At 40.9% G+C, this 17,418-nt stretch overlaps 1 protein-coding gene across 7 annotated transcripts in view; it reads right to left on the reverse strand.

Annotated features, from left to right (window-relative positions):
* Positions 1-853: 853 nt before the first annotated feature.
* Positions 854-17,418, reverse strand: part of KLHL15 (kelch like family member 15) — a 33,918-nt gene continuing 17,353 nt past the window's right edge. For all 7 annotated transcript variants that reach the window (XM_075539265.1, XM_075539270.1, XM_075539269.1 and 4 more), the window contains one exon: positions 854-3,582. In XM_075539265.1, coding sequence (XP_075395380.1) covers positions 2,473-3,582 — 1,110 coding nt within the window. In that variant the 3' untranslated portion in view covers positions 854-2,472. The remainder of the gene's footprint in view (positions 3,583-17,418) is intronic.

Genomic DNA, 17,418 nt, shown 5'->3' on the forward strand with positions numbered 1-17,418 from the left:
TATAACAAAAATAAATCTCTTTCAACAGTTAAACCATATTTGTGAAGGGGAATGTAAGTTACTCGTGGATTTCAAATAACCTAGATTAGAGCTACGTATAAACAAGAAGCATTTTCTCATACATTCGGGACCTAAGCAAAGAGCAACCATGCTTAAAGCTCAAAAACTGATTACAGCTAACATCAGGTCAGACAAGACTGTACGTGAAGCTGAACCCGGAAGTTAGTTCAAGTTAAGATTTCACAAACATTTACCAAAAGTGAATGTTGACCTTGTTCTTGGGTCTTTAAAATGGAACTCCAAGCATTATCCAACTCTTTGCCCAGATCTGCCTAATGAGGGCTATGAAGCCAGAGTTAAGCAGTAAAGTGAACCCCCACCCAAACGGCCAAGCCTCGGATATGCATACCCTGCCTGACAGCTCTTTCCCGTCCTTTAGGGCAAAAGACATCTACGCAGAAAATCATGAAGATGTTCTTTTCTTGAAAGTAAGATGGCATACATACAAGAACCCAAACCAACTAGGAGAAACAAAACTGTTAACCTAATTCCTAGTTTTCAAACTTGTATGAACACAGCAAACTAACACATTTTGCTTTTAGAAATTAAGAGAACCACTAAATGATGCTTTAAGTTTGTTATACAAAAGAACAGTGACTTGATTTCTAAAAATCAATGTTTTTTGTGTTTTTGCTATTTTTGTATTTTTTTAACCTCTTCTTAAAATAAACATGTATACCTGATTTCTTAAACTCAAACGCCTCCTATTCTGGAGTTTTGAAATCTGGTTTTCTAGTGTGTTTAACTGAATTGAAAATCAAAAGTCTTCACATTTCAATTTTTATGTTCAGTGATGGCAGCAGCAAAACCAAACCAAAAAAAAGAGAGAGAGAAAGATTAGAATTATACAACAGCCACATAGAAGGCATTGCAATATTGCACCAATATCCGAAGGGTTGGCAAGGGTTGCCAGTGTAGGTCTCGTCTGTATCAGATAAGACTCTACTCTTAAGAAAATGGTATCAATTCGAATGATCCACTCCCTGGGTATTCTTTCTTAATTGAATCAACCATATGTATTTTCCCCCCTTGGCATTTAAAGAGGGGAAAGGTGCAGCTAATCCTAAAACCCTCTAACTGCTTTTCAACCTTTCTTTTTTATCCATTTTCAACTTGGGGTTACTATCCTTCATGCTAGTAGCTTTCATTTAAATAAAACAAAAGCTGAGAGCGCACATCTCCACTGCTGCTGTTTGGTATTATTAGACAAGCAAGTAAATATACCCAGTAGGATTCTAACTCTATTACTTACTTCTAAGTGACAACTGAGCACAAACAATTTTATGGTTGCTACCTTCCAGTCAGTAACAGCTGCAGCAGCCTCATTTACCATGTAGAATAGGAGTTGCACTTACATTTAGGGGGTCCTTTAGGCATTTGAGGTACCTAAATTCTCTTTCAAAGTGCTTGCACACTGCAGGGTCAGAACTCTTGTTACATACCACTCCAATTCTCTCTAAAAACAGGGCAACATTAAACAATCTGCAAAGAACATTTTTTAAAAGGAAAAGACAACACATAATACAGAACACTAATGCTTACGTGTGAAAATAAAATATAAAGTGTTTTCATAAGTCCATACATGTGTCAGAATATAAAGGGTTCAAATATGACTGCGTCAGTATGGACTGAAGAAGATAGGCTACTTGGATACGAAATGAGGACTCCAGTTATTGTAACTTTCTAAAAATATTAATACATGAAAAGATGTTACATCAAAAATTCAACAAGTATGGCAAACTGTGTGCGCGAGTGCACTAGCTTAAAAATATAGAATCCTAACCATACATAAAATGGGATGTGCCTTAGATATTTATAAGATGAATGCAAGGATGGATATGCGTTCACTAACACAATGCTGATTAAGAGAAGGCAGCTTAGAAATAGTGTTTTGAATATAAAAAGTTAACTTTGTAGAAAATTTATAATTTTGCATTTTCAGCAAAAAAAGCCATGCAAAAAGGTCGAGTTTTAAACTTTTAGGTAACAAAACAAAAAAGTTTAACAGACTGAAATACACTGAAATAGATGTTCAAAAAGATTTCAGATAGAGCTAGAAACTGAAATCACATCCGGTGACACGTATCAGGTCCCTCTTGCTCTGTCTCCCGGAAGATTCATGAATCCTACCTGTGCTGACATCTTAAGGAGTACAGCTCAACTTCGCCATGAGTGGATCGTCCTAGTCAACTGCTGCTTCAAGAGCTAGCGCTTAGAAGTAACTTATTGCATGAATTTGAGGCCACTAAAAAGAAAGGACGCTAGCACAAAATAAAAACATCTTATGATATTCGACCAATGGCTTCGATAGTAAAACTGGTGAGGTTTTTATGTTTGTGGTGTTGTTGTTGTTGTTACATATCACAAATAAATGCTTTGTTTGTCATCTTCTCAGGGAGGCCACAGATGTCATCAGTTGCAACGTCTAACCTCATCCAGCACGTATTCAGGGAAATGCAGGTTGCACACTTGTAAACCGTCCAGCTTGCAGGGCATTCGAGGGTACTCATCTTCCTTCCATTTATTTTCGTCGGGATCGAAAGTGAGAATGGAATCGCTGTAATGACCATTATAGCAAAGGCCGCCAAGAACCATTATTTGTTTGTCCAGCACAGTCACACCGTGGCCACTTCTCCCGATCGGCATGGAGGCTAAGATGGTCCACTGATCAGTCTCTGGGTTGTAGACTTCTGTAGAAGGGCATCCCTGAGATTCAAAAGAGGCCCTCAAGATCACACATACACCACCAAAGACATACAGCTTGCCGTTGTAAGAGATCATCTTGTGAAAGCATCTCGCGTAATTCATCTTGCTCTTGTTCTCCCAGCAGTTGGTAACCACTTGCGTTCTCCTGGTGCGTTGCTCGATGGTCCCTTCTTTGCTTGGGTCAAACACGCATACTTGTTTCGAGGTGGAAGATGATGTGATCCCACCGGTGATGAACAGCTGGTTATTGAGCACAGTCCCTTCGTGGCCGTACTTGTTGACTGGATAGGGGTCGACAAATTCCCACTTATCATTGGTGATGTCGTATCTCTCTGTTGAATAGAAGGTCTCATCCCTGGTTCTTCCGGCTACTGCATAGATGAATTTTCCAATCACGCCAACTGCAAATTCTGAACGTGGGACAGACATGTCTGCCATCCGTAGCCAACAATTCTGCCTGGGGTCATATCTGAACACTTTCGAAGAAGCGTGGAATTCGCCGTCAGGCCCCAGCTCTTCCCCGCCTAGCAAGAACACAAAGTTATTGACAATGGCAAGGCAGTCCGGTCGCAGGGGTACTTGTGGGCCTTCCAGCTCCCACCAGACTCTTGGCTTCTTTAAGAGTAGTATTTTGCTGTTCACCATGCTGTGTCCAATCATTCCTCGGAATACTGTAGTTTGGGGTTTGGCAGAACGTATGCGACTGGATTTTGTTTCGATCAGAGGCTGCTGATGAACGTTCTGAAAGTAATTCAATGCTTGGTCGACTTCATACCGCAGCTGTCGGGAGTATCTATAAAATTCTGATGTTTTAACCTAAGAATACAAGTAAGAGAATTTAACCAAAAGAAATAGCATAAAGTGCAAACAAAATATCATAGATCACACTAAGCTGACTCGGTGTATTATTCCCGACACTTTACTAAAACCGCTTTTCCTGTTAAGATTACGTATTTAAAAAAACTAACAAAGGCTGTATATTTACATTATAACATATGTGCTTGAGACAGTGTATGTATGTATGGATTGTGAGGAGAGCTGTAAGAACCCCCAATAAAATTATTTCTTAAAAAGAAAAGAAAATTCATCTACCAAAATGAAGTCAGCACCTAGTATAGGTGAGGATCAGGGCTACAGCAGAGGAAACCAGGTCCATAATTTTCGTAACCACAAGTAACACTATAAAAATGACCATGACCAACTAACTGAGAGGAAGCTTAGTAAAAATTTAAATATGTATAATATCCCCAATAAGTTTTTTGACAGAGACACTTAGTCTGACATCCATTCCAACAATAATACTGTACATACTCAAGTATAAGCCAACCCAAATATCAGCCAAGGCACCTAATTTTACCACAAAACCTGCATTAAAAAGGTGCTGAAAACCTTGGCTTATACAAGAGTATGTATGGTAATTCAGTTCGCCAAGTGTAGGCTAAATTGTTCCCGTTTCCCTTTTGCTGCCAGAACTACCAAATCATGATGATTCTATTACCAAGAGCTTATGAAGTGTGGTGGTTACACGACACAATCGGTGTACCTGGTATCTCTATATGGAAGGGCACACCTGAAAAATGTGGTATGGGCACCGGTAAAAATGGAAGAGCTTCCGAAGCCCGTTCGAACATGTTCCTAAGTGTTGTAAGGAGACATACAACAAGCATGAGAAGCGGGCCATTCCCTCACAGAATTTACAACCTATTTGGTGAACTGAAAGCAAATGGAAGTTTACCACTAAGTCAGCAAATCCAGCGGATAGACAATTAGACAAGAAACTGAACAGCCCCAAACAGGAAGTAGGCGACCATACAGAGAAGGCCTGGATAATATCACACTCTGGCAAGGCTAAGATAAGGTGGCCTTCCATTTGGACAGCAGAAACCCAGAAAGAGAACGCCACATAACTCTGGGATGATGTGAAGTAGGGATAGGGTGAAAAAGCGAGGACCTGAAGGGGATTTCAGGATTTAGCCTCTGGCGGCAGACAGGGAGAGAGAGTGGTGCTACCATGAAGATGATCATTTTGGGGGGAAGTTCTCAACGTCAGTGGATGGGAGTTGTCAGTGGGATGGTAAGTTGGAAACCTCTAGGATGGAGCCTGTTGAAAATCTGGGAGGACAGCTTGGGAGAGAGGCAAGTCCAGGCACATACAATTAAGAGCTTTCTTTCCTCCTTTGGATCGCTCTCTTTAATAGACTACTCCTCTAAGTCCCAAAAGGTTTTTTAAACAGAAAGCCCCACAAAATTTGGTTTTTTAACAGCTAAGAGTCAGGAGCTTAACCTGGAATCAGGACACGTTTACTCCAAACTTCATGAAACTTCTAGTTGGCTACAGTACAACCTCCCTATTTCTTCAGAAAAAGTTTTCCACAAGAAACGCAGCATGCTCGGTGAATGAGTCTAGTGCCTCTCAAAGCAGAGCTAGGATAGCTGTTCCATCAGTCACATGAATCACCGAGATGGCACACAACCATTGGGTAATCCAGTAAAATGACAGCCGGGGAAGAGATCCCAGCAAATAATGACTCATGGAGACAAGTCATTTCAACCAAGAGAGGGATATAAGAATAAAGTGGGGGTGGGGTGAAATAAAGTGAAAACCTGATGAAGATCCAGTGGACGTTTCCTGTGTGACATTTACTTCCTTACTTTTGAGCTTCCATCTTTTGTGAGAAACAATGGAATACTAAACAGCCATTAAGGATCCTATTGCTAAATACTTGTTAACATGGAACAAATACTGACATGTTTTTAGAAAACCAACTCTGCATCTTGTGTGAAACCTCATGGCGGTGCGGAGGACAAAGCCTTACACTATTTCCAGGAAAGGTAGATATTAGAAAGGGACACTGGTTGTTCCAGAATACTCTTCAAGATGGACAAGAATGGCACAATTAGACATTTTCATCAAGAGTGCCCTTCAAGAACATGTCTGATCAGAGCACAAGGGAGCAAATGAAGGGGGAGGAAGAATGAAGCACATCCTGGCCCACCCAGCCTGAAGGACGAAATCCCTGCTCAGAATAGACCATATGGCTGATCCCACTATGAGACACTATGTCCCTTGCTGACCCCATGGCCCTACAGGGGACAACACCGGAGACCCGGTGTCAGAATCAGCCTGGTCTGACCCGACCATAAGGAGGTAAAACACTAAGAGAAAAGTGGCAGAGCAGGGGTGGGAGCAGAACAGACAGCTCCCAAAGGAGTGCAAAGGATAGACTTTAGGGCCAGAGCATGGCACCCAATCGACTCGACGGGAGGACACTCCTAGAGGTCAACAAACAGACCTTGATCTATTTACGTTTTTTTAATGGTTAAATGTATATATTTTTGGTGTTGGATTTCTTTGTTGTTATGGTTATGTTCTCTTGTCTTGCTATGCCTTGTTTTTTGTGTATGCATATTATCTCTGTAGGTCTATTTAGATAAGATAGCTGGATGAACAGTCTGGAGGAGAAAACAACAGGACCAATGGTTGGCGGGGGGGGGGGGGGGGGGGAGAGAAGGACATGGGAACAAAGGATTCAAATTAGTGGCAAGGAGGTTGTGAGAGGACTGCTAGGGATTGATCAAGGGCAATGTAACCGAGAAGAATGACTGAAGCCCAAATCAAGGCTGAGCATTAAAGTGGGATAAGAGGAAAGTAAAACTAAGTAGAGGAAAGGACTAGGAGGCAAAGGGTCTTTATAGAGGTCTAAATACAAGCACGTACATATGTAAATACATTTTATATAGGATGATGGGGAAATAGATCTATGTGCATATATTTATAGATTTAGTATCAAGGCAGCAGATGTACATTGAACCTCCACTCACGTACTCCCTCAACACAAGAACACTGTTCTAAATAATCTGGCATTCTGTGATGCTCACCTTCCCGACAGGATCGCTAAAGGCAATATGGGTGCATAAGCAAACGTGGTGAAGAAAGCTGATGGAGCCTGGCTATCAAAAGTTATAGCATCTGGGGTCTTTTAAAGATAAACAAGCGGTCATCTAACTGAGAAGCAACAATGCCCACATGGAAGCACACAAACCTTTGTAGCCAAGAGGTGTTGAAAGGATCAGGTATCAGGCATCGAAGAACAAAAATATTGCAAATGAGGGGCAGTTCAGAGTGGAGACCCAAAGCCCATCTGTAGGCAATTGGACATCCCCTTATGGAAGGGTCGTGGGGAGGAGACCAGCCAGTCAGCCTGCAGTGTAGCAACAATGAAACATACATGTTCCTCAAATTCTTACATGCCCCCCCTCCACTACCATGATCCCAATTCTACCTTACAAATCTGGCTAGACCAGAAGATGTATACAGGTACAGACAGGAACCAGAAACACAGGGAATCCAGGACAGATGATCCCTTCAGGACCAGTGGTGAGTGTGGCAGTACCAGAAGGGTGGAAGGAAGGTGGCGTAGAAAGAGGGAACCTATTACAAGGATCTACATATAACATCCTCCCTGGGGGATGGACAACAGAAGTGGGTGAAGTATAAGACATGACAAAATAATAATTTATAAATTATCAAGGGTTCATGAGGGAACGTGGAGGGAGGGGTGAAAATGAGGATCTGATACCAAGGGCTTAAGTGGAGAACAACTATTTTCAGAATGACGAGGGCAACGAATGTACAAATGTGCTTGACAAAATGGATGTATGGATTGTGATATGAGTTGTATGAGCCCCCAAAAAATGATTTAAAAAAACCTTAAAATCTGATTCATTTAAGAGTTAGTTTGGAACAACATCCAGGGACAACACAACAAGAGTGCCCTTCAAATGAATATGGTGGTGGTGGGGGGGTTGATTTGTTGTTCTAATGACCACGCCACAGGAGATCGACATCGCTGTGGCAAGGGTTGTCTGACCAACAAGGCAGAAGACCACTGTGTATGTGGTCAATAAAAGACAGGAACTTGTAGCAACAGAAAAGCAACATCCGTCTGGGATCACCCCAATCAGTTTGCATATGCTTGTTACTAGGGCTGATCCCTGGAATTGGACCAGCATTTTTACTCTATCTTCTGAGCATTGTATTTATAAGAGAAAACAAGAGTTCTTGCCATTAAAAAAAAAAACCTCTCGAAATCCAGTCTAGTTGATAAGTGAAAATTAGCATCTTTTCATCTCCCAACAGTGTCCCCGGTGGCTGCCTAGTGCGCAGTCCTGTTCTGCTCTATGGGACTCGTAGGAGATAAGCAGCAACAGTCTAGCGATCAATGAGAAACGGAAGCTTCAAATTATATATTTCAATGCCGACTGTGCACAGCCAGTCATCTGAGAGCAACCCAGGTTTGGAAGAAATCGCAACTTGTCCAATCTCCTAATTACACACCACGGCAAGCAGCCTGACCGGGTGATTAAGACTCCGCCTTAAGAAAGTAACTGCCTGCTGCTCACAAACCACAAGGCAATCTTAGGTGTCAGTCTCCTCACCTGGGAGAGAGGGCTTCAGAAAGTTCAGGGAAAGACTAAATTAAAAAGGGAACGGAGGTTTTCCATGAACTTTCTGAAGTCCCTTTGTTCTTACTGGGACAGGAAAAGCACCTACATAACACAACCTTCTGGGATTCTGGGAGGACTCAGGATCATCTTGGGGAGGGCCTGTGTCACGTGTGTGTAGGGGGATGGGTGGGAAGAAGCGTGGGACCGTCGCTGTTATTAGCTATTTTTACTGACTGGGGGATATCTACGCAAACATCACCCTGCTAACATCAATGTGTCTAATGTCTGCGAGGAGAAGGGTAAAGAAAGCAGCCATGTAATTTGGAAATCATGGAAGGGGGATGTGGCACATTATGGCTGGGCAGATTTTGAGTTTTTCAAAGGAAGATTAGGATCAATTCCCAGATGAGAAACAAGGAGGTCTGGAGGCTCACAGAAGCATAATACTATACAGACTGCAAAATTGACAAAGGCCCGATGAGGGGAGACAAGTATCTCAAAAATCTGATAAGGCTGCATAGAAAGCTTTCTGGAACTCAGATGTTAAAAACAACACAACAGATGGCCAACTAGGGAGCATAAAACAAGCATTGCCCAGAGTGAGACAGAGCTATAAGAACACAGCACGCACGGCTTTAGGGCTCAGGGCAATAGGGATTTCCAGGTGCAAGCCCATGAAGGCATGGCACTTTCTAGGTTAAAGGGGAAAGAGCAGCAGAGGAAAAAGTGAAAGGCCCCCCCTTGCCCTACCCTGGATGGTGGGGAGGACCACCTTCCTAGAAAATAGTAGCACATGGTAAAGAGAAGCAGACTCACTCCTGTTTTATTTCCATCCTCAGGGGAAAATATTTTCTTCTTGTCAACTTGAAGATCAAATACATTAGGAAGGAATTTAAATCCAAAATGGCTGCGAAAAGAGGCCCATCTAGCTATTCTAACCCAGTTCAAGTCATTCAATCTCACAGTCACGTCCTGGGATACTCAAAGGCTTGGCAGGTAAGCCTGCTTAATTGCTTTCTTCAATCTTGTGAGGAACAGCCAAGAATGGGAGAGGGCCAGAAACCAGAGACTTCTGAACTACAAACGCGTTCGCTTGCCATTGATCACGGTTTGGTAAAAATAAATGCTAGTTAGTGAGCGCTCTAAGACAAGTGCTAAACGCTAGGAGGCAGCATGGGTCCAACATGTAATGCCAAAAGGCCCCATTTCTGGTTTAGTTTTGGACAATGTTAACAGCACCAGTAGAGTGCAGCGAAGCCATCAACAAAGGTTGACCACAGGGGACTTGGGAGCCACTTTAAATCTCCAATTCTATGTGGCTGCATTTAGGGGTATGGGAAATGGAGTGGCAGGGAGTTCTAGCTTTGTCAGATGCTCAAGGAATCCTGGAACACCAAATGTACAGCTGCAAAGGATTATATCCTCAACAGGAAGGAACATTGTGATATGACAGCCTTCGAAGTTAATACAACTGTGACGTGGGTTAGAGGAGCAGGCTGTTTCTCTCTTCGTCCAGGTGAAACCACAACTAAGCCAGGGCGCTCAGTAAGTCCCAAAAGCCAGGTAATGGGGCCTCAGCTCAAATGAAAAAGTACAAAGTCTCAACCCAAGAGCAAGATGGCAAACGGTTTCGCATGCCAATCCCGGGCAGTGAGGAAGATTACTCAAGGCCTGTCAAGAAAATGGATGTTCACGGCATCATTATTTGAAATCACACAAAAACCGGGAGCAACTCAAATATCTATCAATAAAACATTGGTTGGATAAACTCAGAGAGATACCATATGGAGTCATAAAAAAGAATGAGGTTAATCCATATGCAGTAACACAGATGTTCAAAATGTTAAATGAGAAAACTGCAGTAGAGTATAAATAATTTCTCGAAAAATAAAGTGTTTCCGTCGGCAGTCGATGCAGGGGCGGGGCATCTGTACAGATGTGCCGTATACAGTTAGTTATCAGTGAGCTTTGGGGGGGACTTGCCCTTTTTCAGGCTCTACAAAGTCTGAGGTTTTGATGGCAGGGATCACGGCTCTTTTGTAATCAGTAAAGGGGCAGTGAGCATTCTGCCATTAGAAGTCCTCCAGGCAGGTGACCACCTCTCAGGAGTGCTGGAGCTTGCCAGCAACATTCGGAAGAATAGGCCAGGCTGGCCACAACAAAGTCTTCCACCCTCCAAGTTCCATAACAGAGGTTGTGCCTTTTGAGACACTTGATTCTTTTAAATAAGCTCTCCTAACCCAAGGAATGTAGCTATTTCTCTTTGCCAAGGCTTTACAGTCTACATCAGTTTTGTCCTCTTTCTAGGGCTATTTACTGCTGCATCACCTCTAAGACTAACACAGCACCAGGGAACATGAGTAGTTGCTTCATTCATTTTAGGAAAGAGGGATTGATGCCTCTCTGAGAATCCTGGATAAGGAGATGGGAACTCTGCTTTCAAACAGAGTGGGGCTAAAACTGTCCATGTGAATGGAAATGAGTGAAAGGTGCTAATAACCAAATGTGTGGCTCATCTTTTCAACGAGGAAGCAATTCTCCCATCACTCATTGTTCGTGTAACAGCTTAACTATGTGTGTGTCAGGTCCTCTCCAGAGAGAAATGGAAAGAATGAATTCCTTTTCTTACCCTTTTGGAGGATTAAAAAACCCTGTCTTGTATTAAACCTTGGAAAATAATGTATTTACTACTGCTTTTCTTGCTTTGACATTTGGGGAAAAAGGTTGTGAAAAGCATTTTGTCCTCATTCTGAATGCAAATGCCACTAAGTAGAGCCATCACCTCTTAAAAAAACAGTGGTAAGAACATTTAAATTGGCCTTTAATTCTCTAATCTTCTTTTAGTTTAATGTGACATGCACATGCATGTAGTTAAAAGGGAGAAAAATTGAAAGATGATTCATTTTAAATGAGGTTTCTGTAAATAAAAAGTCGAAGAAATAATAGCTAGCCATTAAGAACTGTGCAAGTATTCCATCTATTAATTTTTTAAAGTTACATGTACTTATTATGCCAAATTGAGAAAGCTCTAAAGTAATGTCACGAGATTAAAATTGGTATTTTCAGAGAATGCCTCTACCTGGTTAAATATCTGGAATTTAAAACAATCCACTATCACCAACTTTGCAGTCTAAAATTATATTAGGCTTTCATGCGGGAAATTATCAGTTTTTAAAAATTACTTTGTAATCACCCTATCTGCATGCTTTTATTAAACCAAAGAAAGAAAATGCTTTTTATAAGCTCACCACTCCAGCAGGGTTGTGGAGAACATTCTCCCCAAGTCTTGGGTCTAATACTAACCCCAAGTCAACTGTGTGACCGACCTTAGACAAGCCTCCCGTTAGGATCATTTCCCGTTTTAGCAAAGGAGTTGTATGAGCAGACACCTTTCTAGCCGCCTTCTGTCCACCAACAGCAAATCAAATTCACAGGACACTGAGTGTAAGGCATCACGTGGGAGAGGCTGGGTCTTGGTTATCAGTTCATCAATCCTTCTCCACCATGATCCAATCTTCTCAAAAAGAAACCTCCAGGAAATAAGAGCATTTAGTGCCATAAGGCTTAACTTAAATGCTGGTTCTAAAACGAATGATCTCTTTGGAAACCAGAGTTGCAGCTGAGATTTCAGCGGTCAGTAAAATGTAGCCCAGTCTTTATTATTATTACACGTTGCACTGTCAAAGCAGCTGGCCTGGTATGAGATGTTTTTATTTGTAAAACAAAGCAAAGAACTAAAACTTTCACTAATTGATGTGGAAAAGAAATCACCACCACCTTAAAAAAAAAGAGCTGGGTACAAAATGCCTTTAATTAATCCCTTTGTCCCGAAAAACTGAGTTAATGACCAGCCTTTGAAAACTCAGCTCATGCTAAGCACAAATCCTTTGGTAATACTATAATCTGTCAAGTACCAAATGGTAAAGATAAATTGTAATAAGGATTTACCCATCCTCTCTTCTTCAAGAAGGCAAAGAGGCTAAAGTATGGGGCGGAACTTCAAAAAGTAAAGTAACCAAGGTAGGAGGCCCCTCAAGACAACATGCTAATGAGTTTCAGCATAATTTGGTTATCCCCTTTATCCCTTCAACTTTTCTAAAAAAGGGAAAGTAATTCCATTCAAAAACCAGTTTGAAAATCAAATTTCCTCTTAATTTCAATGCAATAGCAATAGAGTACTATTAGAAATTGCGAGTGGAGACTTTAAAAGGTAAAGGGGGGGGGTGGCAGACATGATTTTCAAAAAGATTCATGAACATCTACAACTGAGGCCCTGGTAGGGTAATGGGTTACACATTGAGCTGCTTTTTGGCCAGCAGTTTGAAACCACCATTTGCTCTGTGGGAAAAAGATGAGGCTTTCTACTCCCATAAAGGTTTTGACTCAGACACGCAAAGGAGATCCACTCCATCCTATAGGGTCACTATGAGTCAGTTAAGAGCAAACTTTGAGTCGGTTACAGAATTCACAATTTCTAGAGAGAATTTTCCCCTAGTGCTGGAAATCATCTCAATTCTGTAAATATCTTAATTTTTTTATAGGGAGAGCCAAAGGGAGGTCCAATAGAAGGTTTAATCACTTTTGAATGCTCTTTGAGCAATAACCTATAATGTAAGTGGTATCATAGGATACAATAAATTTGAGTTGGGCAAATTAAAAGCCTAAAAATCTCAGTATTTTCCCTGTTCCTTTCCTGCTGCTGACCTGCCCTCCACTTCTGGACTTTTTAGACCTTTCCTACTTTCTGCTCTATCATTTGGTTCCCTCCCCGCTTTTCCAATGGACTGAGGTGCTCTCTAAAGTGTCAGCATAGTCAGTCAGTCTCCTTTCTGCGACTTCCTTTCCTTTTACACCATAGTTAAACTATTTCCCAATTCTCCTACACTCTTATTTTCATCTTTCTTTTTTATAGGAAAGGCAGTGCACACGGCAAGTAGGATTGGATTTTTAAACTCCTTGTTTTCAATGAATTCTCATCTATTCAATATATCCTCTAAGATAGTATCTTACCCAGGGGATGGAGCAGCAGTCAACACCCAAGATTACTGGTACTCTTCAGGAACCTGGGGTGAATGCAAGTCAAAGGCAGAAAATAAGAGCATTCTACATCCATAAGTCAAAGGCAAACACTTCTGAGCAGAAAAACACCTTGGGTGATTTTGAAAGAACTATGCATGTGTTAATTAGTCACCCAAGTTCATGGATGGGGCTGGGAAGAGGCTAATGGGACACCTCCACAAGAAAAGTCACTCAGTGAGCAATGTGTTTTAACTTGAACTATTTTCTATCTTGGGAATATCTGTTCTTTCACTCTAATTATGACCACCTCCCCCCACCAAAAAAATTGGGTTTATCAATAGTTCACTATGAGTTGGAATGAACTCAATAAAGCAAAAAGGTCACAACTCTGAAGTAAATTCCAGAGCATAGAAATCCTACAGAACAGAGTAGAACTGCCCTTGTAGGTTTCCAAAACTGTCAACTCTATGGGAGCAAGAAAGCCTCATCTTTCGCCCTCAGAGTGGCTAGGGGGTTCAAACTGCTGACCTCGTGGGTTAACAGCCCAACTTGGAACCCATTACTACAAGGCTCAGAACATTTAAATAGGGGAGCCCCCACAGCGCATTGGAGTTAGTAGGTAAGGCAATAAGTAAGCATGAGTATACTTAAAGCAGAATACATCTAGATAATCTGCATCCTTAAATAGCCAATGGAAACTCAACTATCAAATTTTAACCATAAAGCTCATTGAACGTTTTTTCTTAAATATGTATAAGGCTTCAAAAGATTTTTATAATTTGAAGATAGTTTACAGAATATAATTTCCAAAGGAATCACTTATATGCTGAGACTTACCTTATGCATACTTATGATATGGAAGATTCCCTGGGTTAAAAAATATTGACATGTCGTTGTACTAAAAGAATCAACATGTGGGTATTTTAATGAATTGAACAATTTTTCCTATAAAAGATCTTTTCCATATCAAAAAATTCAAGTATAATATGCACTTTGCCAAATAGACATTTACTTCAAGAAACGTTTTTTAATAAAGCAGTAATTGTCTTTACAGCTACCTGACCAGAGAGAGCAAAGTTTGAACTATTTAGATCTTCACATCACTGAGATTCAGAATGACAAATGCCACGCCTTACCTCTGCTAACAGATGCAAAGACTATCAGCTCACATAAAAGTACCTGCCAGAGACATCTGTGTAAGTCAGAACCAACATTGTGGTCTAGATGTAAAACTGGGAATCTACTGTCAACAGAATGAATGATAGAAAGTCTTTAAAAACCATGTCAAAAGACAAGATTCTGAAATGTATTTTCGGGTATCTTGGATTATACAGTGAAGACCTCAGAATCACACTTTACAATCTTTGAAAGTTCTCCATATCGATAGTTTTGTTTTGTTTTCTAACATGGTTCCATTTCTCAGGCTACAAGGGCTCCCTTCATGCCAACAGGTGAAAATTGTCACAATTCTTTACCAACTTCCCAATGGCAAAGGCTGGCTGCTTCCTGCACCTCAGGGGGCCTTCTCCCCACTCTAACAGAGACAAGACAAAGCAAGGTCACCTGAGTTCCAGTCTGGATGGTGTCAGTGACTCTGGACTACAACCTTCCACTTTTCTGAGCCCCGTTTTCTACAGGGAGGAACTCAGTGAGCGAATTTAGAAGGCCTGGTCTCTTTGGCGATGATCCCAGACACAGAGTATAGAGTCCCAAAGTTAAGACAGTCTGTCTTCAGTTGGGGAGAAACCCCAGTAACGGACTAAGGGGAAAGATACGGCAAAGAACAAATCCAACGGCTTCAGCCCGGCTAGAAAACATGCTGGAATTGGTGGGGGCCCTTCCTTTCCTTTACAATGCAGCTTAACTGCTCTGATCAAGAACCACAACCTCCATGGCCGCTTTCAAGCTTTGTACAGAAATGTCTTATTTCCCTAAGAGATGTTCCACACTGGTAAGTTACCTTCATAAGCAACTCAAGAGTTAAGTACCTTTAACACTACCTTCATAACATCTCTAAAGGCTGGGACCCCAGGAGCTGGGCTAAACCTTGAAGAAAGGCTGTTTACTTACTATAAGCCCATTCAAAGAGTTTCTGATATCCTGAACTTTTAGAGGACTGCTATACAATAAAAATATAATGAGCCACAAATTGAACCAAAGATGGAATTCTCAATATTCTATCAACCAAAATTTTCAAAAAAGACAAGATGGTTTTACACATTGGCCCATTATCTACTTTACCATGTCGTCAACATAATCATATCCTTTTGGTGACTTTAGTCTAAAATCTCTATTCAGAGTTACCATGTCAAGTGTTCAGTGGCCTAACAAGTGACAACTGTTGTGCACAGTAATGTTTTAGTGTCACAGAGGGACACTTTTACTAAGGGGTCATCTTTCAGTTTTGACACTTTAGCTAGCTTTAACCCCAATAAACTGAAATGGAGGGGCTCTAACTCCCAAAAGGGAAGGAAACTGAATAACTTTTAGCCATGGTTGGGCTATTTACCTGCATAATAATTGAAAAAGGAATCATGGTTGCTAGTTGGGTGAAAGAACTAAGTGGTTTTCCTCTGGCATTAAAATACTTTTCCTCTAACTGTTCCCAACTCCTTAATTGATCTCATAGCAATAAGGCATGGGGAACCGAAGCACTTATTGGTGGCGATCAAAGACTACATACACCTTTAAGCATGGATTACACTTCAGTATAAACTAATATACAACTGGAACCAATAACCCAAGAAAGGATTGAATTGGTCAAGGATTTCATTTGACTTGGTTCCACAATGTCCAAGGAGTAGGAGAAAAAAAATCAAATAATATATTGCCTTGGGGAAATCTGCTGCCCCAAACCAAAGATGTCACTTTGAGGACTAAGATGTGTCTAATCCAAACCATGGTATTTTCAATTGCCTCATATGCACAAGAAAGCTGCACACTGAATAAAAAGACTGAAGAAAAATGAATGCCTTTAAATTATGGTGGTGGCAAAAAATATCGAATATACCATGGACAAAGGTATCCTGGAAGAATTATAGCTAGAATACTTCTTAGAAACAAGGGTGGTGAGATTTCTGTCTCATGTACTTTAAAAATGATTTTATTTGGAGTTTTTAGTTTATCTCATGTACTTTGGACATGTTTTCTTAAGGAGGCCAGTGTCTGAAGATAGACGCTCATATTCGGTAGAGGATCAGTGGGGAAAAAAAGCCTCTCAACGAGACAGTGGCTCCAATGTGGCTCCAATCAGGGGTTCATGTCCAGTGCCGATTGTGAGGATGACACGGAACCAGGCAGTACTCACTTGTTCCGTTGTATACAGGGTCACTATGGAGTGGGAACCAACTGGAGGCACCAAGCAACATTATATTAGGATCTGTGTTAATTTTCCTATGTGGAATGGTATTATAATTAGGCTTTAAGAAAGTACGTATTTAAAGGTGAGGTGTTATGGTGTTTACAAAGGTTCAGCAAAGATAAAAAAAATCTATACAAGCAAACACAGCAAAACGTTACCAGCTTTTGAATCAAAGTGCTAACTACATAGGATTCTATTATACTACTCTTGACTTCTTTTCATGTTTAAACTACCTCAATACAACTGGGGGGAAGGAAAGTGAATTCTAGGTTGAAACAGAGCCAGTAACTAAAAGTGCTGTGTGAACTTTGATTAAATACTGGCTCATAAAAAACAGAAGTTTTTTATAACAATTGAGAAAATGAACTGGGTATAACAGGACATTGAGAATTGTGAATATTCTTAGAGGTACCAATAGAATTATGGTTACATAGGTGAATCCTTTATCTTAGATTAGATGCTTGCTGACATACCTAGGAGGGAACTGTCTTCATGTCTACAACTTTCTGCTAAACAGTTTAAATTTGTAAAATTGATATGCCTAGGTATAACTACCCTGTTTGCTAACTCAAATAAATATGGCCAAATGTTAATAGTTATTAACCCACATGGAAGATGTATGGGTCAGTCTGCTATTCTTTCAGCCTTTCTTCTATACTTACAATATTTCATAAAAGAAATTTAAAAGCTAAAAATAAAGGAGCATTATCTTCACTTTTCGATAACCCAAAAAGCAAACCGACGTCGATTCTCTGAAGCAGGGGCCAGCACTGCACCTAAGCAATGAATGCTAACAGGTCCTTGTTTTGAGACCTGTGGGATGG

The sequence above is a fragment of the Tenrec ecaudatus genome, chromosome X (genome assembly GCF_050624435.1).
Source record: "Tenrec ecaudatus isolate mTenEca1 chromosome X, mTenEca1.hap1, whole genome shotgun sequence".
Classification (NCBI taxonomy): Eukaryota; Metazoa; Chordata; class Mammalia; order Afrosoricida; family Tenrecidae; genus Tenrec; species Tenrec ecaudatus.